General features: G+C 35.9%; 1 protein-coding gene across 3 annotated transcripts in view; it reads left to right on the forward strand.

The window, feature by feature from the left end:
• The window catches only part of Negr1 (neuronal growth regulator 1), a 772,989-nt gene that overhangs the window by 423,066 nt on the left and 324,365 nt on the right, over positions 1–25,558 (forward strand). For all 3 annotated transcript variants that reach the window (XM_063258286.1, XM_013142948.3, XM_003478817.4), the window contains exon 3: positions 11,976–12,101. In XM_063258286.1, the coding sequence (XP_063114356.1) occupies positions 11,976–12,101 (126 nt within the window). The remainder of the gene's footprint in view (positions 1–11,975; positions 12,102–25,558) is intronic.

Genomic DNA, 25,558 nt, shown 5'->3' on the forward strand with positions numbered 1-25,558 from the left:
ACATCTGGCAAGTGTTGATCTCCATTTTCTGGATGGATCCTGTCAGTTTTAGCTGTTGTTGTTGTTGTTGTTGTTGTTGTTGATGTTGTTGTTGCTTAGCATTCTCCTTGAAGGCCTTACCAGTGACTGCACATATATGTACGTTTTGTCTTGAACCTCCTTTTGTATATGTTCTCTATGAGCTGAAATGTTTAACTATGAGCATAAGAAATCAAGGTTTGAACAAGACAGTTTGGTCAGCTATTTTGAAGTCTCTGCTGTATTTTGTTCCACCTCTGTCTCTGGATGCCAACACCATACTCTCTCTGTTGTAACTTTCCAAATTGTGAAATCTAGTAATGCAAGAGCTCCAAATTTTATTATTCTTTTTAAAACCTTGCCAAAATGTCATGGTTTAAACAACTACAGTTATTTATTTCACTCATAAGACTTCGCTTTGGGCAATTTGGATGCAGTAGTTGAGAGCACAGTGGGATGTGTGGTACGGTGAGGGTGTGGACAGGATGGGTGCTTCCTGGGTGCTCTTCCTGTCATCCCTGAGTCCCTGTGTGGCATCCACATAAGGCACCTCCAGACATTCTCCCTAGCGTGGTGGTCCCGAGGTGGTCTGTAATAGGACAGTGGCCCAGGCCTGCAAGTGTGAATATTCTCAGAGATAGGGCAGGAAATTAATGAGGTTTTTCTCTGACCTAGTTTGCAAAGCACACATTACTTCCTCTCAAGTTGATTGTTTGAAGCAATCAGTATTATACTCAAATTCAATGCCAGGCACTGTGGCAGAGACAAGAAGCCTGTTTTTTCTTTTTCGTAATATTTACATGTTAGTAATGCAGAAAAGTGAGGTTCATTTTGGAAAATTGCTTCCATATATCTTCCAATTTTATAATCTGGGCATACATTTTTGGATATTTCTGCGTTTAATTGTACACTCTCTCGTCAAAGTGTGGCAATAAGAACTGTGGGAGGAATGTTGTGGCCATTCTATGATAACTGATAATTTTCACACAAGCTGACTACCACGAAAGCAGATGGATGAGGGGCAGAAGGACTGGGGACTGGGCAGAACTCTGCTCAGTCATTGAAGTCAACCTGGCCAAGCAACAGAAAAGTCACTAAGCCCTCAGTCTATGACACATGTCAATGTCAAACAAACATCAACTCTTCCTGTGAGTATCCTTTGGAAAGAAGTATTTCCAAAAGGAAAATCAGGAATTCACAATGTCCACTTTGAATTTCTTCACAACTTCCCCCAAGCTCATTTCCTAGAGTACATATTTTGAGCACACTTATTTCCAGCCAATGCTTCAACACCACTTTCCTTGTGAGTTTGCTGGACCATATGGAAATACTTAGGATCTATGTACAACTACATGCCTAAAAATATCGAGGTGAAATATATCAAACTACTAATAATAATTTTTACAAGATAGTGACATTATATTAATTTGAATCACATGAAATTACCAGTATCCATTTATTTTTTAACATACCTAAGAGCAATTTTAAACTTTACAACATAATGTATGATTTTATTTTTTCCTTCTTATTCTTTATATATTTTTGGTTTTCTTTTCAGCAAATGTGTGTTACCTTCATAATTGGAATAATAAATAGTATTTGCAAAAAACAAAGAAACCAGAACAAAGAAGGTACTATGTTTCTAATGGTGCTGAAATGACACATATATATACTCCAAGTGCAAAAAACATCATGGCAGTTTTTAGATATGGAAAAAAAATATGTGCTAAACACATTTACAGAACCCTGAGCCTAAAAAGCAACATTCATATTGAGCTTGAACAGACTTACCCATGGAAGCAAGAGACAGGTGCTACATTATAAACGCTATGGCTCCTAGCACAGTTATATGACTCGGGTGTTTTAAAAAACCCTAAAGCAAGCTTTTAGCTCTGGGAAACGTTTGCAAAGAAGGCAGCTGGGTTCTAGTTTGACACAGCTGGGCTGTTTCCTCTGCTTTATGTGGAAAATAATTCCCTGCCAAAGATGAGGCAAGAAAAGTTCACCAAGGCCATCCCACAGGGCATCCTTTCGTACATTTCCAAATGAAAACTGTAGCTGGCCACCAGGCTTAGGGGACAAGAGAGTACACTGAAAGGTACCTGCTTTCCGTAAGGTAAATTCCTGGCAGGGAAATCACTGGATCTATGGGCTTGAAATTTTTAAAGTTCTTAAAAATATCCTGCCAGGTGGTTTCCAAGAAAAGCCTCATGATTAATTCTTAATAAATTGTTACCATCACTTCACTTTTGAAGATGTAAAGTCGGTTGAGTAAGAATTCTGCTTCAGTAAAAGTGGACGGCCATGCTAAGCTTCTCTGAGGTATTCCAGCTGCGATGTTTGTCCTGTGGATTTTCCCAGGCAGGGGTGTGAATTGGGCAGTCCCTGGGATATTCAGCACTGCTGCATGTGCTCCAGCCATCCAGCCTGAGGGGCAGCTGTTTTTACAGTCCTACGGTCCTATACTATTTTGTATTTTTGAACCATCCAACTAAATGTAGCTGCAGCTAGCCGAGGTGCAGCAGGAATTTGAACTCTGGTGTATAAACATCCACATGGAAGGCAGGCATTATCCTGCAACCAAAATGAAGCAAAAATAAAAATTTCACAGTGCAAAGCGTTGCAACTTTTGTACAGGAATGCTATGTTTCTGCCTTTAATGTGGATGCACGGCAAAGTATTAATTTGTATTCACCAATAGAATTTAAAAATTATTACATAAGGGTGAATCTAGCAAAGCCTATCCTCTCTAAAATCAGTAGCCTTTTTAAATTCTTCTGTTTAATTTTTTTTTTTTTTTTTTTTTTTTGTCTTTTTCCTTTTTATCGGTACCAGGGATCGAACTCACGACTGCCTGCTTTCAAGGCAGGCACTTATGCCGCTGAGCTAAATCCCCAGCCCCCTTAATTTTACAGTATACTAAACTTTATGTGTATGTGAGTGTATGTTTATTTGTCAATGCCAATCCATTTAACAATTATGATTTTCTTCAATGAGAAAACCTGGGTTATAGTTCAGGGCTGTCTTGGTTGTTTTTTTTTTTTTTTAATCCTGTAGATGCGTGATCCATGTATTAGATGGTCAAAATAAAAATGTCACTTTTCTATGCTGCCATAGCTGAAGGAATTTATTTCTCTTACATGCTTATATTCTTCACCCCATGACTATTATCTCACTCACTGCTCTGCGGAGGGGATTCTCCCAAAGGGAAAACTCGCACAGTGGGAGGCTTCCATGACATCTTTCCACCCCCAATAAGGAGCCCTTCACACACCCACCGTGCTGCTCTGAATAAATGTGAGAATAAATGTAAGTTATTACAGAATCCTCTTTTTTAGGAAGAGTTACACATTAATTTAGGTTCAGAAGGCAAATAACTACTCTGAAAATCTGGAAGACCTCTATAATTAGAGTGCAGATTTTAAATAAACATGACAGAAAGTTTTAAGAAGGGATCTTTCTGGTTTCCTGTAAGTTAGGGTTTCCAAAATTTTAAGATCTTGGAACTCACTACATATCTACTGATTGAAGATCTTCCAAGCTATCTCTCCTGCCATCACAGGAGTTTGAAACACTCACGATATGTCCCTGGTGCCTAACTGCATACAGGAAACTAAAATTTCTAAAACATCACATCCTGATCAAATTCCAAGTATTTCATAACTTTGTGTCATATTGTCAATATCACCTAGAATTATGACTCCTTAGGAAGTGTTAAATCTGTATATGTTTCCAAAATGTCTCATGTGTACCTCTTTATTTACTTAAGACTCTAAAATAATTAGTAATGTATGTGTTTCTCTTTCCATATGGGCTACTTGAGATTCACTTCCCTGATAAATGTGGAGCTCAATAGATATCTGTTAAATGGCTGGATATTTGGAGAAATTAAAGGAGGTCACTGCTGATTTGCAGTGATTTTACAGTTGACTCCAAAAGGACACAGTAGAGTGAGAAAAGCTTGTACATAGGTTTTCTAAATGAAAAAAGAAACCCAAGCACTCAGCTACACAGCATGATTCAAAGTTGGAACTGAAGTCTAAAAAGATACATTTAGCTCAAACATGTTCCTTACCCCCTAAGTTTTCTGGCGTATTCCATCACTAGGCAATTCGTGAATCTGGCAAGTTTGCATTTACATCTCATACTCGAGTATTTTTTTTTTCATCTTATCACTATCTCTGAGGGATGGGATGAGTGGAAAAACCACTGAAATCTCTGAAATGTCATAAACTATAAAAAGTCAGGTATTGTCTATCAGCTGGAGGAAGCACTGCTGCTGGTTTGAAGGGGGCCATGAAACAGTCAGGAGCCACTAGTGTACTAATTTAGAAAAAAAAATGAAATATTCTTTCATCTCAGTTTGAGAGCAGAACCTTTTTCCAGGAGATTTGCTATGTGACAAAGATCTGCTTTTACCTTCTGGGGCCTGGCCAAGACGGAAAGGGGAAGTGCCAGCCCAGGAAAAGCAGGAATGTTCTTTTGGTATTGCCAGCCATAACTAGATATGGGAGTGAAAAAAAAGGCCAGTTTTCCCAAGATTTATAGTTATGTCTAGCTTGTTGACTCAAGCAGTTTGGAAAAGCTTCAGAAATATAGTTTATACAAACTAACTGGAAGAAGGAAAAAAGTACATGTAATATGTCTCTGCCTTTAAAATCAAATCCATTTGACTTTGAATTTACATAACTTTTGAAGCAAAAAGTACTCTAGCTAACACACATAGTACTATAAAAACTATGATGGCTCTTTCTCTTAAAAAGAAATTTCTGTGATTATTATCCAATTATGTTTCTAGGTTTACGTAGCAATAATTGGTATTTAAAAATAGAATATGAATGCACTGTACTTTTAGGAGAGTTAAAAGTAATACTGAATCGTCGAATTCAAAAATCCAGAAGAAAATTTACATAGTACCCATGAAATAATAATCATTGCATTTTCTCCTAATTCTAAGAATTTATATTATATTATTCTTACAAAGACATGAAATTTTATGTGAGCTCTTTACTGAGATATTGAAGTATTAGCATGCAAAAGAACAAAACAGAAATACTTAGTGAATATCCTACATAGGCCAAGTCCTTTCCTTGGTTCTTTGATCTATTATTAAATGAAATGTATTGGACTCCTATACTAGGTTTCAACATATATTTGATAAAGAGAAAATAAACAAGAAGCAATTAGGTATACAAGTACAAGTGACAACAGAAGGTAACCAAGACTTACTATACCAAAGGAACTCTAAGATTAGAAACAGACAAGGGTAGAGGGATAGGGTACTGGTGATTATTTCCAAACATCGCATGTTGTTGGTGTTCAGACCACTCCAGCAAAATTCTATCGAGCAGGTTGCTGATAAAAACAGAAATGATTTTCTCACAGATTTAGAGAATAGAAAATTCAAGATCAAGGTGTAGGCCAATTGAGTGCTGTTGAGGGCCTTTATTTCCCAGGAGATACCTTCTCATTGAAACCTCACATGGTGTATGGGACTATTTAGTTCTCTGAGATCCCTTTGATGAAGGCACACTAATCGTATGACTAACGAAATGAGCTACTGAAACTGTACTTCCTGCACTTGGGAGTTAGGATTCAACTTCCAGAAGTTGGAAGGATATGTATATTAAGATAAGAGCACATTCTCGTAAAAAGACTATTGTTTCCAGACAATTAAAGTCATCAGTGCATGACATTCTCACGCAGAATTTCACATTTCACTGCTTCCTTTTAATGGTAAGATTTAAAGTGGGAGAACTTATAGTGGGTTGGGTTCAATGGAGTAGGACATCAATGAGAGGGAATCACTTGAACTTTTATTTAGTTATGTTTTGAGAACAGATATCGTGATGGTATGCATAAGTCAAATAGGTGTATGAAAACCTTAAAGCTTTTGATCATGGACTTACATCACACCAAATGAATGGGAAGCTGTTGAGTGCATTGGTCTACACCACTCTAATTTTATACCATAACTGAATAAGCAGATATTTTGGCTGCTGAGAATATTCCCATTACAGTAAATACTAAGTCAATGGTTTTCAATAATCTGTGGGTGTTAATGGTTCTGATAGAATAAATATGCTGTCTACCTGTTAGCTCTAGAAACCTAAAGAATGGATTGCTATGTGTAGCTGTTGTTTTCATGGACTCTTACAACTGAAGTGCCATGGGGCACTTAATTGATTTCAATGAACCCGTACAAATATCCACAAAACCACCAAATGTGTTCTACTATAAGAATTTTTCATACCATTTTCACAGTTCAGGCAATTTAGTGTAGGTATAGACTATTTATTTATTACTTCTAAAAGTCATCAGCATAGACTTTTTATATAATACAGTCCTCTCTAGTTGTACGATTCTTGCAGTATACAGAATAGTCACCCTTATGTAGACTTCTCAAATTGTTAGTGATAGTGTTCCAGACAAGATTAATCTGTAAGAGAAAGTAAAATTAAGATCATGACAATTGCTCATTCAACTAACAGACAGATAAAAATTTTATTTCTATAGGGCAGAAAATAGAGACTGGGAGCGTGGTTGGTGGTAGAGGCCATGCTCAGCATAGGTGAGATGCTAGGTTCAAGGCCTTGCACAAAAAGTAAACAAATAAATAAGGAAAGAAACAGACAAATAAATAAGGAAAGAAACAAGGAAAGAAAGAAAGAAAAAAGAGAAAGAAAAAGAAAGAAAGGAAGGAAGGAGGGAGGGAGGGAGGGAGGGAGGGATAAAGGGAGGGAAGGTAGGGAGGAAGGAAGAAAGAAGAAAATAAAAAAGAAAAGAACAAGAAAAAAAGTGCACATATACAGCCACTCACAGTTTCAATCACTCATTATAGCACACGGTTGGGAAGATCCTAAACTGCTTTCTGTGTGGAGAGCTCCAGGATCTGATTTGGACATGTATTTGAAGATTTCTCCTATTTATGCTGCTCCATTTCCTTCCGAGAACCCTGGTAACTGGACTCCAAAGGGACAAATGAGACTGTCTAGTCCCTCAGTGTTGGTGAAACCAGCAAGAGACTTAAATTAACCTTAGAGAATCTCAACTGATGGATAGATGCGTCGTCTCTTCTCTTTGGAGCCAACAGAGGAGGAATGGAAGACTAGGTATTCAGTACAATTGAGTTTAAGGGCAGAGAAAAGGGAAGGTGAAGTGGAGCATGAATCTGAGGCCTCAAGTGTGATTTTCTTAAACGGATATGCAGATTTTTGAAAAAAAATTCATCTGCAAAGCAAACTTTAAATCCACTTTCAACCTTGTAGCTTTGCAGTGATTGTACAGATTTAGAAAACTTCCGTTATTCTTAAATCTCTCTACCCACATTGCACAGCAATTAATACTGAACTCAGTTGTACAGGCCGATTCATCTCCAGTTAGAGTCCTGCTCGGAGGGACACAGTGGTGTGAGATGGAGAACTTCTATCTTCTGACGCTTTTCTTTATGGAGTCCTGATGAAAACCAGAGGAATGAGGATGTTGTTATAGTAATTATTTCTCACATATTGAACAAATTCACATCTAGGTGGTATCTAGTTACTTGCTTGTTGGTGGAACAAAACATCAAGCAACCACAAGTTGAAGGAGGAAAGATCTATCTCAGCCCACAGATTGTAGAGGTGTCAGTCCATTGTCAGCTGGCTCCAAGACAACGTGTGGCAGAGGAGAGACAATCCATGACGAGGCAGGCAGAAGGCAGTGAGCAGCAAGCAGCAGCAGCGAGCCTGCCCTTCCTTTATATCATACCCAGGCTACAAATCTTGTGGTTGGTGCCATGCACTCCCGGAGAGGGCTTTCCCATCATAGACACCCAGAACTATGCCAAGCCAATCAGAGGAGGATCTAGTATCACACACCCCCTACCCCAGCATCACATCCCCTAGATCCAGCCCACTCCTAAAATTCCCAGCTGTGAGCTCATGAGGCTTTGGGAGGACACTTAAGTCATACATATCTGTAAGCCATAACAGATGAATTAGTCTTTATCACTCTACTATTTCTTTATCACTCCTCTTCCCCTGATCATGAATGCTACAATAATGTGCACTACATTCCAAAATAGCTTTCCTTAAAAGTGTAATTATTGAATACCTTAAAATTATTAAGCTGACTGAGGATATCTGGCCCTTTTTTATTCATTATTTTTAAATTGGAAATAAGATCATTAGGAAAGAAACATCCACTTAGAAGTCAGTTACTTTTAAAAATCCCTTCTCAGTTTTCTGTTTTTTGTTGCTACTATATTTGTTTCTCATAAATAAAAGAAAAGCAGACATACCATGTATGTCGCAAACACCCCCAAAGCTTGAGACTTCCATATTACAAAAATCATATTAATTCATATTTTGAAAAATCATATTTGTTCATTTAAACAAAAACACTGTGAGCCAAATAAAGCTCCCAGCACCTTCAGTTCAGACATCCTTTCCCACCCCACAGCCAGGGAGAATGCATCTCTTCCTTCTTCCATCTTCCCTTGGTCTGATGCACCAAGTCCTCTCACACCTGATCTTATTTTGGCAACTGGGCTGGCAACTGTTAGTATCCTTCATCCAACCAGTCCTCTCAACTCCCATTTCTGTGATCCTACAGTGAAGTGTTCTGTGGATTTTCTGTGCTACGTGTAACATGTACTGAATAACTTGGTGCTTAAAGTATATGACTCACTTTAGGAGAAAGCAACCTTACAGAAGTCTTACAGTTGTGAAGCAGAAGATGCATCTGTTGCATACATTACTTATGTAAAGTGGGAAGGGAGAATGTGGAAAGTATTTACCTTCTCTTAGTTACTTTGCCGTTTGCGTCTCTCTGTTGATTTTAAGTTTCTCGGAGCAAGGACTATGCTTTAAATTTTTAAACTGTCTTTAGGGTTTAACTTACTCACTCCATAATACTCCTAAAAATTTGCAAAGCATTAACACTAACTAACTACATATATTTCCCTCTACAAGTAACAATGCCTAAGAGAAATTTCTGTCCTCTTTATATAACATTTTCTGTCAACAGGTGATTAATTTCTAGGGAGACTGAGCTGTGCTGGATGATTTTCTCTTTCCAGATGTTTTTTCCCCGTGATACATTCTGATCCATGAGGCCCTGGGAGGTGACTGCAATCACACTTGAGAAGTCACACCTGGAATTCACCATTCTTCCTCTGCTGCATGTTTTCCCACAGTTAAATGTCAAATCTAAGTTCCTTGCTAAGGGACTTGATTATTTGATTATGTATAAAAATGCTCCTGCTTAATATTAGCTTATTGATGGCTAGCACCTAAATGTAGGCAGAACTATAAAGGTGCAACCAATCTGTTTTATGATCAGATATAATTTACCCAATAGTGAGCTGCATGTTCAAGGATAGATTATATTTTTTATGGCACATCGTCATTTAAAACTGGTACCAGACTAGACTAAGAGCTCTGAGTACTGCCTTCTATATAAAATAGGAAAACACTATATAACTTTTTTCTTAATAGTGACCAGTACATATCAGTGTATGCATGTACACATTCATTTATGAGTTCATATATATTATATATAACATATATATTATATGTATTTCAGTTTCCTATACCAAACGTATGCCTATGTTCAAACATCAACATAATATTTTCATCTCATGTTCTAGCCTTATTTTAATCTCTCCTGTTCACCAGCAAATCATGTAAATTTTCTGTTTTCCTGTAGAGTATTTTAATGACTTTGCTTGCATTCTTTTTCCGCTAAGCTGAAAATAGTCTTTTGTTTGGAGTGCTTTTTAGTATGTGCTTGAAAGCACTCACTAAAGAGCTGTGTGATAGCATGTTTTAAATGTCAATTAAACTCTCCTTTAGGGACAGTTACAGCTTCACCTAAGAAGCAATCTTTTGGCTCAATCACATCAACAGTTACATATAATCAAATGATTTATATCTGCAATCATATCATCCTGATTTTCTTGTAGGAGAGCAGTGGTTTCACTGAAAATCCAATATTCAAAGTATGACTTATTTAGTGTATAGTTACAGTAGAGTTTTAATTACTGTTCCCCCAACACACCCTTTTATTAGTATGTTTGCTATATATAATGACTATATTCACCCATGCATGTAACACATCTGTATTTCCTTCTTCCCCCATGCACCTGCCTTTTATTTTTCCAGCATAGCATTCATTTATTTACCTTATAAGATTTTACAAATAGGCCAAAGAACATATAAAGCATGACAATTGTAGTAAGTCAAGGTATTCTTTCAGATACATTGTTCCACTGGGTTCCAATATCTATTTTCACATCTTTTTTCTTATTATCTCTCTTTATTTTAAGAAAATATATATATCTATCTATAGCTATATAATTAATATCATCTACATCATCCTCGTACTTTCTCATGTGATAGAAAGTATGGTCTATTTAAGCTCGTGTGCCTGAGTCACTACACTTACCATCATGATCTCAAGATGCGTCTGTTTTCTTACAAATGACTCAAGTTTATCATTTTTATGACAGAATGGTCCCCCACTGTATTTAATACCACATTTTAATGTATTCATTTGTTGATTGATATATAGTTACTGGCTTTAAAAATAACTATGAAAACATTTTTTGGTTAAAGAAACAAAGTGAAACAATCAAAAGGATCTTAGAATTAAAGGGTCATATTTTCTTAATAATTATCACACTAATTGTCATTTCTTTACATTTGACCTGGAGATCAGCATACTATAAAGTATATAAAGTAAGCCAAACTTACTTGTGGCACAAGTCCATCATACATACTACCAAAGTTTGGAAGTTCCAGAACAATTTTAAAGCTGGGAGAGGTGCAGAACTGAATTGAAGTTTATGCCCTGTTAATGTGCTCCCCAAAATCCAATCCTAACAGCTAATACCGATGACAGTGACCTCTATGCTCTTTAACATAATATTACAAACCTGTTGTAGCTTACAGAGTTTGTAATATTATTTCCAACTTTCAGAGGCAGATACCAAAGATGAGAGCGATTACTTACCTTTATCTAGGTAACAAAGCCAGCTTGTGGAGAATACAGAATTCATGTCCCATTGCATTTGAGAATTAAATGGGAAATTAAATGTAGACTCCAAGAAAATATGTTCATATATTCCTAAAAGCTAGTATAGAGATTCTTAAGTCTAGCATTTTCCAAATAGTACCCCATGTTCAACAATTCTGTATAAAAGCTTCCATAGTCAAACAGATCAGAAAACTCACTGTACAGTATTTCTCTGTACAGTATTTCTCTTCACTCTTGCAAGTTTACAGTGCATAAGGTTAAAACAAAGGTTCTGAGAACTACTGAGTAAAGAGATATTTTTCAAGTAGTGTTTTCTAGCCATGACTAACATGAAAACTCATTGAACTGACCTTGCCAGTGCCTTCAAATTTGTGTTTCTTGGAACATAAGTTCTGAGAAAATCTCACCCTACTGTCTCATAAGTACTATAATCCAAGCTGAAAATGGCTTAGAGACTCTGAAATCTTCCCTCGGAATCCTGTCAGGCTTCGTGCAGCTTTTTAGTCAGGGTATAGGCATAACGGTTCTGCATTTGCGGTTTCTTCAACATTTCCACTTTCATTTAAGTATTCAACAGACAATCTACCATTACAGTAAAGATAACGTGATAGCATAAAAATGTTGACACATTCTAATTTGTTAAACACAAATTACTCAATAAATATTTAATGTAATCAATATTTAACCTTTTTATTAAATATTGTGTTCAACTTTACCCATTTTATATTTAACAATTAGACAAAAATAGAGCCACCCATCAACAACAAAAGTCTTCTATAGTCTTAGAGAGGTCTTAAGACTCATCTTTTAGGTTAGGACCAGAGGATACAAGGAGATTTTATTGCCATAATTTACTGCAGGATATGGAGGAGTTAATTACCATAATTCAACAGTACTTAGTAAATATTTTCTGACCACTGTGTGTTTCGTCATTTCAGTTCCCCCGAAGATATATGACATTTCTAATGACATGACCATCAACGAAGGAACCAATGTCACCCTTACTTGTTTGGCCACTGGGAAGCCAGAACCTTCCATCTCTTGGAGACACATCTCCCCATCAGGTAAAGTGGCAAGAGAGGCATCATTATTGTTTGCAATTCCTTATTCTCATGTGACCTCCTTGATTCAGAACTTGGGTCGAGTCTTTAATTTTTTGTATATTATTCAACAAATAAAATTTTCTAGTCATGACTGACACAAGAACTCATTGAACTGACCTTTCCAATGCCTTAAAATGTGTGTTCTTCAAAACATAATTCCAGGAAAATCTAGCCCTAGTATCTTGTAAGTGCAGTATCAAGGCTGAAAATGACTTTGAGACCCTGAAATCTTCAGAATGCATCTTTAATACTTTTACTTTATATCTAAAATCACTGTAGTTCACAAAACTCTGAATTTCTGGGAGAGGCCGGAATAAAGCTATCTTTTGATTCCTAGTCAAGGTTATTTTCGCTTTAGTATACTGGATAATCATAAATCAATAAACAAAAGACTCAAATAGAAATATCACAAGAGACAAGTCTTCATTTCAATGTGTAAGGGATTTATTCAACTGGCATTCACATGTTAATAGGCCAGCATGAACTGCTGAAGTAATCAGGGGAGAATGAAATTATACAAATTGTGAGGTTTCTGGGTCTAATTTCAAACTGCTGTTCAGAATCAAGGATTTTAGAGTTAGAATTAAATTTTTTAACTGTTGAGGGATCTAGAAACCCCAGAGTATAACTTGTCACATAGATACCATAGGTAAGTAACATTAAGGCTGGAACGTGTTTATGGGCTTCAGTGATTTTGCTGTGGTGTGTATCTGCCCCAAAGTAGTTAAGTCAATTTTAAGAAGGTGGTGATAATCATCCTCAAAACAGGTCTATTTGCACAACCATATACCTAATAGTTATGTTCAGTTTAAAGTTCAAGCTATATTTCAGACATCCTTTGCAAATGACAGATATTTTTAACAGATAAGATCCTACTTCATTTCAAATAAATCAAATTTTATTGTGTTATAATTTTGTGTAATTTTATTAACCAATGCTTATGTAATTAATTTGCTATTAATAAAATCAGAAGGGAACATTTTATATAGGTTTGGAAAGATGTAGTTGGAATATTTATTTACCTGCAAATTTTTCCTTTGATGTCACTTATATTTAAGTGTCTTTCAGTTTCCTCACTCATAAGGAGACTTACCCACATTACATGCTTAGCATTATTTACTCAAGTAAAGGAAACCAACGTGAAAGCAGACACACCTATCTAAATATACATTATGGCCCTTACCATACATAAAGTCGGATTGTTCTCTTGACTCCTAGAACTCCACTCTCTAGAGCTACTCCAGCATCATAAAACTGATGTGATAGCCTTGAGTTCATGGCCAGATTCTCCACAGGGTAAAAGTGAAACAAATTCAGGACTAGCAATTGTTAGATCCACGGGCTTTTAAAATGATTTCTTTGTTCATCCATTCAGCCAGTCTTTGCATGACTGTCTAAGCCTCAGTGATCCGTAGCTACTGACAGACAAAATTATACACATTTATTCTGTATAACATAATGGTTTAAAGTATACATACACTGTAGAATAGAAACATCTATCTGATTAAGGAGTGCATTACCTCACATAGGTTTTCATAGTAAAAACACTTAAATTCCACTTTGGACTTTTGAGAAATACAATGTCACCACTACATAGGTCTCTTGAGCTTATTCCACCTATCTGACTATAATTATTAACCCATTTGATCAACTATGTGTGATGGCTATTGTGTGAATTAAATAAGGTAATAGGCACGAATTTGTTTTAAAACTTATAATGTCATATGCAAATCCACAGCTGGTTATTAACCATCTTTTCAGGCATTTCAATCTGATGCGGCAATATAATTTTTATAAGAATGAAGCACATAATCTCATCTTCATGTAACTTAAAGAATAATATTTTGGACTTCACTCTCCAATTTACAGTTCTCATCATTATGCATATTCTTTTTAAGTGCTTAGATATATTTTTAGCTTAATTAAATAGTAGGAATGTTGGTTAGTGGAGTTATTAGAATAATGATAATGGATAACATCATGAAGCGGGAAGAAGACAGATTGGATTTATAAATCAAATTGTACATAGATTTGTTTTTGTAATCTTTCCATGGTGAGAAAAGGAGTAAAATTAGCATAAATATTAACTATTATATAACGAATAGCTAGACTTCGAGTATACTTTTTAAATGCTTCCAATAATTTCAAATTGTAATTCATTAATGATCTATATTCAGATATACAGCATCATATAATTTCTACTGAACGTGACATGTCTGTTAATTCTATTAGCTTTTTCAACTTATATTTTTATAGGATTAAAGTAAATGAGAACTACAGTATTTAGATGTAGAAATGTAACCATGTACACTGTTAGCCAAGGTGGAAATTTATTTTCTCTCCTTACACACAGGGTATTTCCTTTTCTAGGAATATGCTTTGTCTCTTTATCTAACTGGCAAATTCCTATTCATCCTTCAGGTTTTCATAAAACCACTCCTAAGCATCACGGGAAAGATGAGTAATTAAAAATTTCTGTCTTGTGCAAAACGAACCCTCTGCAGTGTTGTCAGGGGCTTTGTCTATGATCTCTTAGAACCTAGGTCCAGAGATGTTCTGTTCCTCCTCATCCCATGGCTGTAGACTCAGGTACTTCTCTCTTTGGACTCTCAGAACTTGAGGTTAAAATTAGAAAATATGCTGTAGATTTTTAGAATTAGAAATTAAAACTGAAAACGAGATGATGTAGTAGTGGCACAAGAAAGCACTTGCTTTCTCTTGTTTCCCCATTGTTTTTCTTCTGGCCTCACTCTAGACATATTTCATTTACACAGAGAGCTGCTTACGCTGGTTTTACCCTTTATCCTTCAACCCACACTCATCAGCTACCTTCCATGCAATAAGTAGTGAGAAAGATACACATAATCATTTAAATCGAAGACTAAACTTACTCTATCAATGAATATAATGCTTAGACTAAGTCAATTACTTCCTATGAGCATGATTTTTTTTTATTTATACTATGAAATAATGAGACAGAATTAGAAAGCTAGCATGGTCTCCATGTGCATTTCACTCGGTTTCTCCCGACTGTTCTCTCATGAACAACTTTCGAGTTGCACTGAAGTAGAAAATGGGCAGCAGTGAACCATGTGTGTACAGTTCTTTGCTGGTCCCATCACAAGAGCTGACTACCACCAGCAGATGCAGAACTATTCCCTTACCACAAATATCTCTTGTGCTGTCCCTTTTATTGACACCTCCGCTCACCCCTGTTCTTATCCTGGACGACCCCTGATTGTCCAGTTTTATAAGTGTCTTTTCTAGAAAGATGTTTAATTGAAATCATATGCTAAGTAACACCGAAAAATTGACCTCTTATGCCAAGGCCCTCAGTTTACTGTGGCCTGCATCGATTCTTTAATTTTTGTTTTGTTGCTGAATAGAATCATTCAATATGACTACATCACCATCTTCTTCATCGCTCATCTATCACTGAATATTTGATTCTTTTGAATTTTTGCTATAACAAAAAAATTGCTATGAACAGTTATGTTTTTCTGTCATTTTACTTTTTTAACCTACATCTGTTGCTATATTCTAAGTGAGACTATTGACAACAGCATATGAAACAGAATACAGTAGTAGTTCTTGTTTATTCAGTTTTTTCATCCTCTGTATTTTCACTGATGCTTTAGACAGCTCACTTTGGGTTTAATTATTGGCTAACAAGCCAAAGTGAACCTCTCACACTTTTTTATTTATGTTTATTCTCTATTATTTTTGTTTCTTTGTTTTCTTTTTGGGGACTTCTTGAGCATTAAATTTTTCATAAATCCAACTCATCAATAAGATTTTTTAACTGAATCTCTTTGCACAGTTAGAAGTTCTCTATATTGCTTTGTAAATGTGCAAGTTATAATCTAAGGGTGCCACCTTTAACAAGTCAAGTGAAGCACAGAAACCTTATTTCTTTTATGCTGCCCAATTAAAATGCACTTCTCATAAATATTTTTTCTGAATATATGAGAAAGTGTTTTGGATAAAGTATTATAGATCTTGTTTAAATTGTAAATAAGATTTTAAAAACTCAAATAAATGAAAACTTTTATTTATTTTTTTCATTTTTCATCTTTCTTATTGTTTTCTGTTCCCTTCTTATTGTTTTGTGTTGTTCTAAGTTCCCTTCATTGTTTAAATTTCTGATAGCCACTCCTTTATATTAGAACAACTGGAGATAGATTCTCTTAGTTTTCTACACCTGAGGTTATTTTGATTCTTTCCTTATTCCTAACATGAGTTTTCACTTCATACAGAATACTGAGCTAGTAAAAGATGTCAACAATTATTTAGTATTTAATTAGCCTTAAAATTGTCATAAAATAATATTTGAGAATCATGTAAAAAGTCTAGAAATTTTGAAATCCAAGAAAACAGTATTATATAATGTTTTTCGTGAGTATTGCTGTGTGTAAGTATTGGTGTTGTAAATTAATAATGTAGTATCAATCAAGATGACAATAAATTTGTTCTGAACTAAGAGATTTAAGGACTTATTTGGCAATGAGAGTACTTTCAGGATTAATGTAGTAAACAAAGTCAAGTATGCATTAGACTATACATGAGCAGTCTCAGGTTTATGGAACAATTTATCATATTTTCCTTTCTTGGTAAACAAGAATATTGCCCTGATTATTCTTTTGTATTTTCCCTATGGCTAATTATTAGTCAGCATTATCATTGCTGAGACATAATATCAACACTAACAACCGAAAAAGGGGAGTTTTGTTTTATGTTGTTAAGGGATTCAGCTCATGGTCACATGGGTTCAGGGCAGGAATATCATGGCAGCCAGGAAGGAGAGCAAGGGGATGGTGCCAGAAAGAGAGATCAGTTACAGAGCCTAGGTCAGTCTCCATGACCCACCAAACACACTCAGAAGTGTGCCCCAACCACTCCCTGGGCAGGTCCCACATGGATACAATCAAACCCAAGCCTCATAGGCACTTTTGCTCTAAGACAAGAAAGTTAAATAGTTGCAACTACCTTCCATGGCCAGCAGAGCCGAGGCAATTTCCTATGTGGTTAAGAACAGTTTGCTGACCTCTCCACCTGACATTTTAAAAGAGTTTTGAATATTAAATGTTGTTTGGCCCACTACAGCTTCCATAATTATAATAATGTAACTTTAAGACAGAAAATGTTAATTGTTAATTATCAGACACAGTAGAAGACTGTAAAAAAGGAAAATTATTAGCTAAATTTCATGTGCACTGCTGAAACCCATTGTTTAAAGTAATTCTGAAAAGAGCTCAAGTCATCACAGGGACAAAGCAGAAAGTCTTATTTCCTGCTAATGTTCTAAATTCCATTGTCCTCTTCTTCTGTGACAAAAGTCTTTGAAATGACTGAGTGCTGGGCCAACACCAAGGGGGATATAATGGCAATGCTGCTGTGTGTACACCTTCCAGCTTGGCATCCTGTCAGCCAAACACTATAATTCTTTGGGTCCTTGTTTCAGGTTTGTAGTCCTGACACTGCACTTTGCTCTCCAGTGTTAGGATGAAAAAAGTTCAGTCAAACCGGCAATTTATGCTGATGACATTTCAACAATACTAAAGCTTCAGATTACAAACTCTGGTTCCAGTTCCATGGAGCTACTCTATCAGTAGCTTTCTCTGCAGAGCTGTTTGCATTTCCATGATGGCTTTACAGAATGGGTAATTATATAAGGAAGGAATCTGCATAATGATGGCAAGTGAAACTTACCGTAAGATTACACACCAGTAGTTCAGAGATCCAGGTAAAATTCCTCTTTGTTCTGAGTTTTCTTTATAACTTTAGCTTTCATTTATTTATTTCCTGTGTCCCCTCAACATCTATCTGGTTAGTGACAGTCTATGCTAAATGGCATGTTTTCAGAACTTTTAATGCCTGTTATTTGAATATTGAAGTCAAGAAAATTTTTCAGTGTTTTAACACATGCATAAGACCCAAAAATGGACCTGATGATATGATTAATCCATGCAAAAGTAATTCAAATTTTCAGAGCAAAATACTTACCCATATAAAGCAAAATGAGACAAAGCAAAAAACCAATAAAAAAAATCAGAAACCCACAAGTACTTCACAATAGATACATTTCTTTTCTTTTAAGCTATGAAACTTGGTTTTCTGAAAGAATTAGACTTTAGAAACAAATGCCTTATACATTAAATCTTCCCTTAGTGGACTGAACTAGACCAGAAGATAATGGTAGCTATTAATTCATGTTTAATTTGAGAATTAGATTTTTTAGAATCTGTTACTCCAGTGATTTCAATGTACTAGGCATAAGCATTAGGTAAATCACTATGTCTAAACAAATGAGAGATTTGGTTAATGGCTATCATTATTAGAAATTAAGCTTTTATTTTGGTTTTAAATTTCATGCTAATTCAAGACAAGGTAGAGTTCTATAAGCAAAATGTCTATTCACATCACTAGACAGATACTATAAACATTCAGAAAGCGCACCAGTAGCATGGTGGGTGTGTGAAATGGGTCTTTCTGGATAGCCACATGAAATGCTAGTTACCGAGATTTAATATTGCCCAGTATTTCTCGACAAGCCTTCAGTTAACATTTGTTAACTGTTTGTTATGTGAACTATTGTCACTTAACATGTCACATGCATGAGGAAAACAGTGCATTGTTAACCTGTACCCTTATTACAATGATATTTGAACCTCATAATTTTCCCCACCCCCATATCAGTGTTAGGTCTTGTTCCTCAAAGACCTATTGGAATTTCATGCTATTCCTAAATATGTTCTTAAATATGCATGAATAATAAAGAGAAAAATGACTTAATAATCAACTTTTTAAAACATCAAGATCCAACATGCCCATAACAGTTATAGACAAGAATACATGATTGGCTTGTACCTAACTATTAGAAGAGTTTCCAGGCAAATTGAATGCATTGTTCTTGGATTTTAATTGTAATTCAACTTGTGTTAAAATTATATTTTAATTAACTTCACCATGATTATTAGTAATAATCATTAGTGGAAAATTAGAATATTTCTATTAATACTGGATCCTTAAAGCTCTGATAAACACTTTTTGTATATTATCTCTTAGATTCAGGTAAGTAGAGCTAAATGTTTCAGAAAATTACAGCTGCATAGTAGACACTCAGTGAGAATTTGTCTGCTGAGCTTGTTAAATGATATAATACCTTAGAAAACTGCAAAGGTATTGCATGATGAACAAGCCTCTATTACTGACTAATCTTTTAAAAATTGATATAACTAAAAATTATACTGCATTGACCATTTATATGAATTGGTTGTAGAGAATATGTTGTAGAGAAAATATGTTGTAGAGAAAGCTAACATTTCTGAAACTAATAAAATTTATATAAAAAGACAATGTAACCCACTGTTTAAAAGGACATGGTTAGTACCTGGGTTACCTAGTCACAGACTCGAACCTCTGCTACCGTGATTTATAGACTGAGAAAATTTCTTCAGTTGTCTGTGCTTTGGTTTAGTGATCTGGAAAACCAGATATAACAATGCTGAAATGACAGGTTGTTATGTCAAAGAACTATTACAAGTGGGCTTTTGTGGAATACACACCCAAAAATTAAGAACTGTATCTTAGCTCTTACTAATATTAATAGCTGTACCTTAGCTATTACTAAAATGTAACTTATGTTTTATATTTATGCAATAATTGTCTTAAGAAAAATAATAAGGTAGTGAAAAATGCTGTGGCCTTACTTGATAAAATCATGTTAATGTTGTGTGACGTTTACATTTCTAAAGTGGTGGGGATTTTTGTTTATTTTCTTTCTACACAGAACGTGGAGGAGGGGTTATTTAATGAGCAATGACCACAATGATTCCAAAAATAAAAGTTTGAATTATTTATTCAGATTGCAATAAACTGTGAGTAAAGAGAAAAGGACAAAAAACACAATGTATTGGCAGAAGGGTAATTTTTTTTCATTTTAAGAAACTATTTTCTCTAGTTCCATTATGAGTTTTAGGGGGAATACCCATAAAACTAAAGAACAACAATGAAAAGAACCTTTTCCTCAACTATAGATTCCTAAGGGATTAGCATCAGAGTAAAGGATCCAAGTCTTTCTGAGATTTCTAAATAATCACTCACCTAAACACAGCCAGGATAAAAGGATATAAAGGCTACTATGCCTGGAAGACTTTGAATAATAGTGTCATTCCTGCTTATTATCATTAACATAGAGTATAAATTGTCTAATCTTAGTTCACTATGCAGCCCTGTTTCAAGTTGCTAAAGCTTCCAAATATTTGTAGAGAATATTTTCTATGAGAAGACAGCACTTTCACCCTCAGTGAAAAATGTTCCAAAAAGAATTTTGTCAAAAGGGTCAGGATTCATGAAATGTCTTCCAGCACAATGAAAATGTCTCAGGAAATGCTGAGAGACTAATTTTACCAAACTGACAAAAAGGTTAAACTGCAACATTTATGGCACATAAACTTGATATGTAAACTTTGCCCAAAAGTTTAAGACTTAAAAATCTAAAATTTTTATTCTTTTGCCCCACTAAGATTAAATTTCATTGTACACCTGAGACATGTCTAAAGAATATTTTGCATGCTTGTACAAATTAATGGCAAGCCATATAAAATCTTGAAAATGTCTTTAAAATATAAAAGATTATAGAAATTCATTAAAATAAATCTTTGGCAGAATTCTCATTTTTTTCTCTTTTTCCTTGTAGTTTAACGTTTCCTTTTGCCTTGCTCTTGAATACAGCCCAGTAGCAGTCACAGTTTCTGTGCTGTAATGAAACTCTGAAGATGCAGCCTTCGCATGCATCATAGAACTGTCATTCTGACGATGTATGACAGTGATACATCTTCGGGGCTCTCAAATGAGGAGCTGTCTGGGAAGAATGGGCTGAGCAATGAATTCAATTCAATTACAGGACAAAAGAACCAGCAGAAGAGAAGAAAAGATGTCTCAGAATGAGATTCTCTGCAAAGTTGATGATAGCTGAGTCTTCCATGGAAGCATATTTAATATTTCCTTTTGTGACACAAGCAGGAAAGTTGTGGATTTTAAACAGAAATTTAAAATGCCTTTGTGTCCTCTGCCTTTCATTGTGTAGAGGGTTGGTTTGTCTTAGGAGCTGATTTGGGGGAAGCAGATGAGACTAGTGTTATAATATATTTAACTTATAAACCTTCAGTAAATAGTGAACCTACAGATTAAATTACTAAAACATAATGATCAATGGGAATGTTAACTTTCCAAATAAAATCATTGATGGCGTTGTTTTAAGATTCATTCATAAGTGAAAAGGAAGAGTGGTCATCTAAGAAGTGATTGTCAGGCAACAAATGAGAGAACCATCTCTTCTGAGCCGCTTCTTGACTATAATTTATTGATCTCTGTAGCGATCAATCAGTCCTATTGCTAGTACAACTTTTTCTTGAGTATCTCTTATCTATGAGGACACAGAAAGGCTGTTATTTCTTAATGGTGCAAAAACATTCACAGCACAAATCTTTTCAAGATATTCTGCAAGTTTTGCAAAGACTAAATTACCTAAAGAAAAGCCAAAATAGTTATATGATTGTTAAATTTATTTATTCATTTTCCATGTATTTCTCCCAAAACCACATGCTCAACTATTCCTATGTTAGCGTGCCAAACATATATATTGACAAGTGAAAAAATATAGCCACTACTTTTAGAGTATGCAGTCTCATTTTATAAGACATATATGAAAAAAACAAAAAATATACATGCATAACTGGAAAGTGAATCAGGCCTGCTTGAGGACTTAGCTTTTGAACCAAGTGTTGCAGGTCAAGAACCAAAAGTTGTGAATGAAGCATTGCCCTACCAACAAATGTAACTGCACTTATAAGTGGTTGAAAGCAAGGAAAAGTTGGCATTCTCCAAGACTGAAGCCAGTAGGCCAGGATCAAACAGAAAAAAGGAAAGAATGACCTAAGGTGAGGTTAAACAAGATTATCTTCTCTTGGTCAGATCAAGGGAAAGGTATAGGCCAGGGTGGTAGTTAAAAGTTTCCCCTCCATGCAAGCGATTTTGCATACAAGTGTGACATAATTGGAATTTAAATTTTGGAAAGTGTCTTTGGTGCTGTGTAAAAATGAATGCAGGGGAAAGTTGCTGCAGATGTGGGCAGACCAGTTAGACATGACTGAAGTAATTATGATGCTGACTTTAGTGAGGGTGATGACAGTGGAGATAAAAGAGGGCTGGTGATCGCCATGACATTATTCATGTTAAACTAAAAGACTGCTTAGAAATGAAAAATGGGAAAATGTCTCTCATTTTTCCGGCCTTCTCAGAATGCAGAATGGGGAGGCCATTAGCTGAGGTGAGACTAGAAGTAGATTTCAGAGAAAAAGCAAATTTTCTGTTGTAGACTGTTTCATAGCGAGGCATATCAGACGTGCTAGTGGAAATATTAAAGAATAACTAATATCATGTCTGACTTCAAAGAGAAATTTGAGATGGGAAATATGACTTGTAATTATGAGATAAAGTCCTAAGAAGGAAGGAAAACAAAGCCCACAACCAGTATTTGAGGATTATGGGGGGAGACAGGAGATGAAGAGACAGCAAGAAATTCTAGTGGGACTGGTAAGAATTTAGGAGATTGATTATTGAGGAACAAGGGCTTGTAATAGAAAATAATCCAAGAAGAGATAGAATAAGATTGATTTAGAAGAATGTTTATCATGTGTGGCTTTACTGAGATCATTTTTATTTTAATAAAAGTCACTTCAGAGAAGCAGAGGGAGCTGAACAAACTGGCCATGTTAAAGAGCAAATGTGGATGGCATGGTGGTAACTGTCATCTGGTCCCACCTCAACTTAGAGGAGAGCGTTTTGCTTTTCCTTTATTAAAAAAGGTTTATGTGGAAAGAACATTAAGCAACAGCAGTGGTGAACATTTAAACTCAGCCAATCATAAACAGGAGTGCACAGCGGCAGTTGTAAAAGTGATGTCCCCTGCCCTTTCATGCATTCCTCCAAAGCCCAGGCCTGGGGTTTCTGTGTGGCCAGCACAGAATGTCCAAGGAGTCCGGCACCTCTGCATTTACCACAGGCCTCTCACAAGCTCTCTCTCCTCAGCTCTATTCCTGCCACACTTCCTGTCACATCTGAGGAACACAAAGGTCCTTTTCCTCAGGTGCGGCTCTTTCAGAAAGCTTCTGGTGTTCTCCTTTTGAAAACATGCTCAGTCTCTGAGCTCTGTTCCATCATCGCTCTGCCTTGAAACTGCATGTGCTTTATGCCCAATTCATCACCCCAGGTGTCTGCTGCTGCTGACTGGGACTGTCACCTGGCAGTTTATGCCTCAAAGGAGTCCCCATCCTTTGCTCTCCTGTGGTCTGTGACAGGAGGTGCAGTCTTCGGAGAAGTCAGCCTTCCTCTTCCCAGGTGTTCAGCTCTGTAGCCGTCGCAAATTGCAAACTGCTCCCATCACAGCTCTGAAATGTTGCTGAGCATATGTTGGATCCACAAAGTTAATCAGGAAGAATGGAAAAAGTCATCACATGTAGTTTACAGATAGTTAAGGGAAAAATAATGCCTCTGATCATGCACCTGTTGAATCTGATTTGTGCTTGCAATACATATGCTCACTTACCCTGAATATGAAAAATGCACAGTCATATTTGATTTGAGCTTATAACTCAAAGAAGAGTGTCTGATGAATTTATTAGCACAGTAAATTTGTGTTAAAATTCGCCTATGTTGCCTTTGAAAAGTCCTGGGTCCATATCTACAGCTCAGGAAGTAATCTAAAAATATTGAGGTAGAATTAAAACTCTGACCTATATAGTTTGGTAATAGAATTATATCTCAAACTTTATTTGACTTCAGTTTGCAAATCTGTCCTCTGTGGGATTTCTTCCTACAGATGGAGGGGTAATCAGATGGAAGGGGGTTGAATAGAAAATGATTTCTACAAACCCCACTAAATTGAAGGACACATGTTGAGCTTGTAAGGCCCTGACATAATCATCGTTAATCATGATGTCTAGACTGAACAGCAAGCATGCCTAGATTAAGATGCAATTCAGATTGTCTTTCAACATCAGATTTCTTGTGCGCTGATTTTCAATTTCATTATTTTAAAATTATTCTTCCTTTTATATCTCTCATTTATGTGTCTATGAGCTTAAAGTTTACTTGTGAAAGGTGAAACTGAAGAAACAGTAACATCCCATTCTCAGAAAACAAGGAAAGATAGATACTAGAACATCAGGAAAGGTAATTTGTTATCAATCCAGAGCAGAAGCCTGGGTACCACTGATTCCCTATAAGTAATTATAGAAAAGCCAGCATGTAGATCTCTAAGTACTAATGACATTGGCCAAAATGACTCTGGAACAAGTGCGAGACGTGAACCTTTGTCTTTGCCGAAGTGTAAAGAACCGTTAGCACTGAATCCATTTCTATCCTGAGCCTCACCTATGTTTCCATACATATTATGTGTATTATGCATTGTATAATAATTTGACCTCTTCTCCTGTCACCAACACTGGTAAAAAAAAATAATGATTTAAATAATATCCTTTGGTGAACACTTATTATCTGCCAGCTAATTTGATTTCATAATTGAACTTCAAAAGTCTGAAATCCTGAAATGCTGCCTTGGTTAACTCTGCCATGTAGTAATGCCTGAGTCTATGATGTTCCATGTTATTTTTACCTTCTTTTCACATCGTTGTTCCATAAACAAAAGAAATGTTGATGAAAACAGATAAGACAGTACTGCATTGGATTATGATTTTCATTTTTTTTTTTAATTGACACACAAACCCAGGCTGAGCCTTTTGATCTTCCGCTTTCTCTGTGGATTGGGCAGTGTTTTTTTGCTTTTTTTTTTGTTTTTTGTTTTGTTTTTTATGTAATGCACGGGCCTCGAGCTTATTGTGAATTCTGGGCTGGCTTCAAGGTTACCATTCTCTTGCCTTGGTCCCCCATTTGAGAGCTTGGAGGTATTTGCCACTGTACATTTAGAAGAAATAATAGTGTTATGTAACACTGAACAGATGATAAACTTGAATCTGGTATTCATAGAAAACCTAGGTATCTACAAAACCAGAAAGGCGTATTTCCTGTGAATTTTGTTTTGTACTGGAACTTGAACTCAGGATCTTGTACTTGCCAGGCGGACACTGTGCTGCTTAGGTATATCCCTAGCCCCTCTTGTAGATCTTTGGAATCAACAAACTACAACCTGTGGGATAAACATTTCTACTGTCTGTTGTATAAATGAAATTTTCCTGGCACATACTCCCACCCGTGTGTTTCTGAATTGTCTAGGCGTGTGTGTACTGCAGTGGCAGAGTTGAGTAGAATTTAAAACCTACACATTGGAAAATATTTGCTTTCCAGCTCTCTACAAAAAAGTTTACTGACACCTAGTGCAGAACTAGAAACATCCCGTC

The sequence above is a fragment of the Cavia porcellus genome, unplaced genomic scaffold (genome assembly GCF_034190915.1).
Source record: "Cavia porcellus strain 051 isolate PalLab524CR breed Dunkin Hartley unplaced genomic scaffold, mCavPor4.1 scaffold_1, whole genome shotgun sequence".
Classification (NCBI taxonomy): Eukaryota; Metazoa; Chordata; class Mammalia; order Rodentia; family Caviidae; genus Cavia; species Cavia porcellus.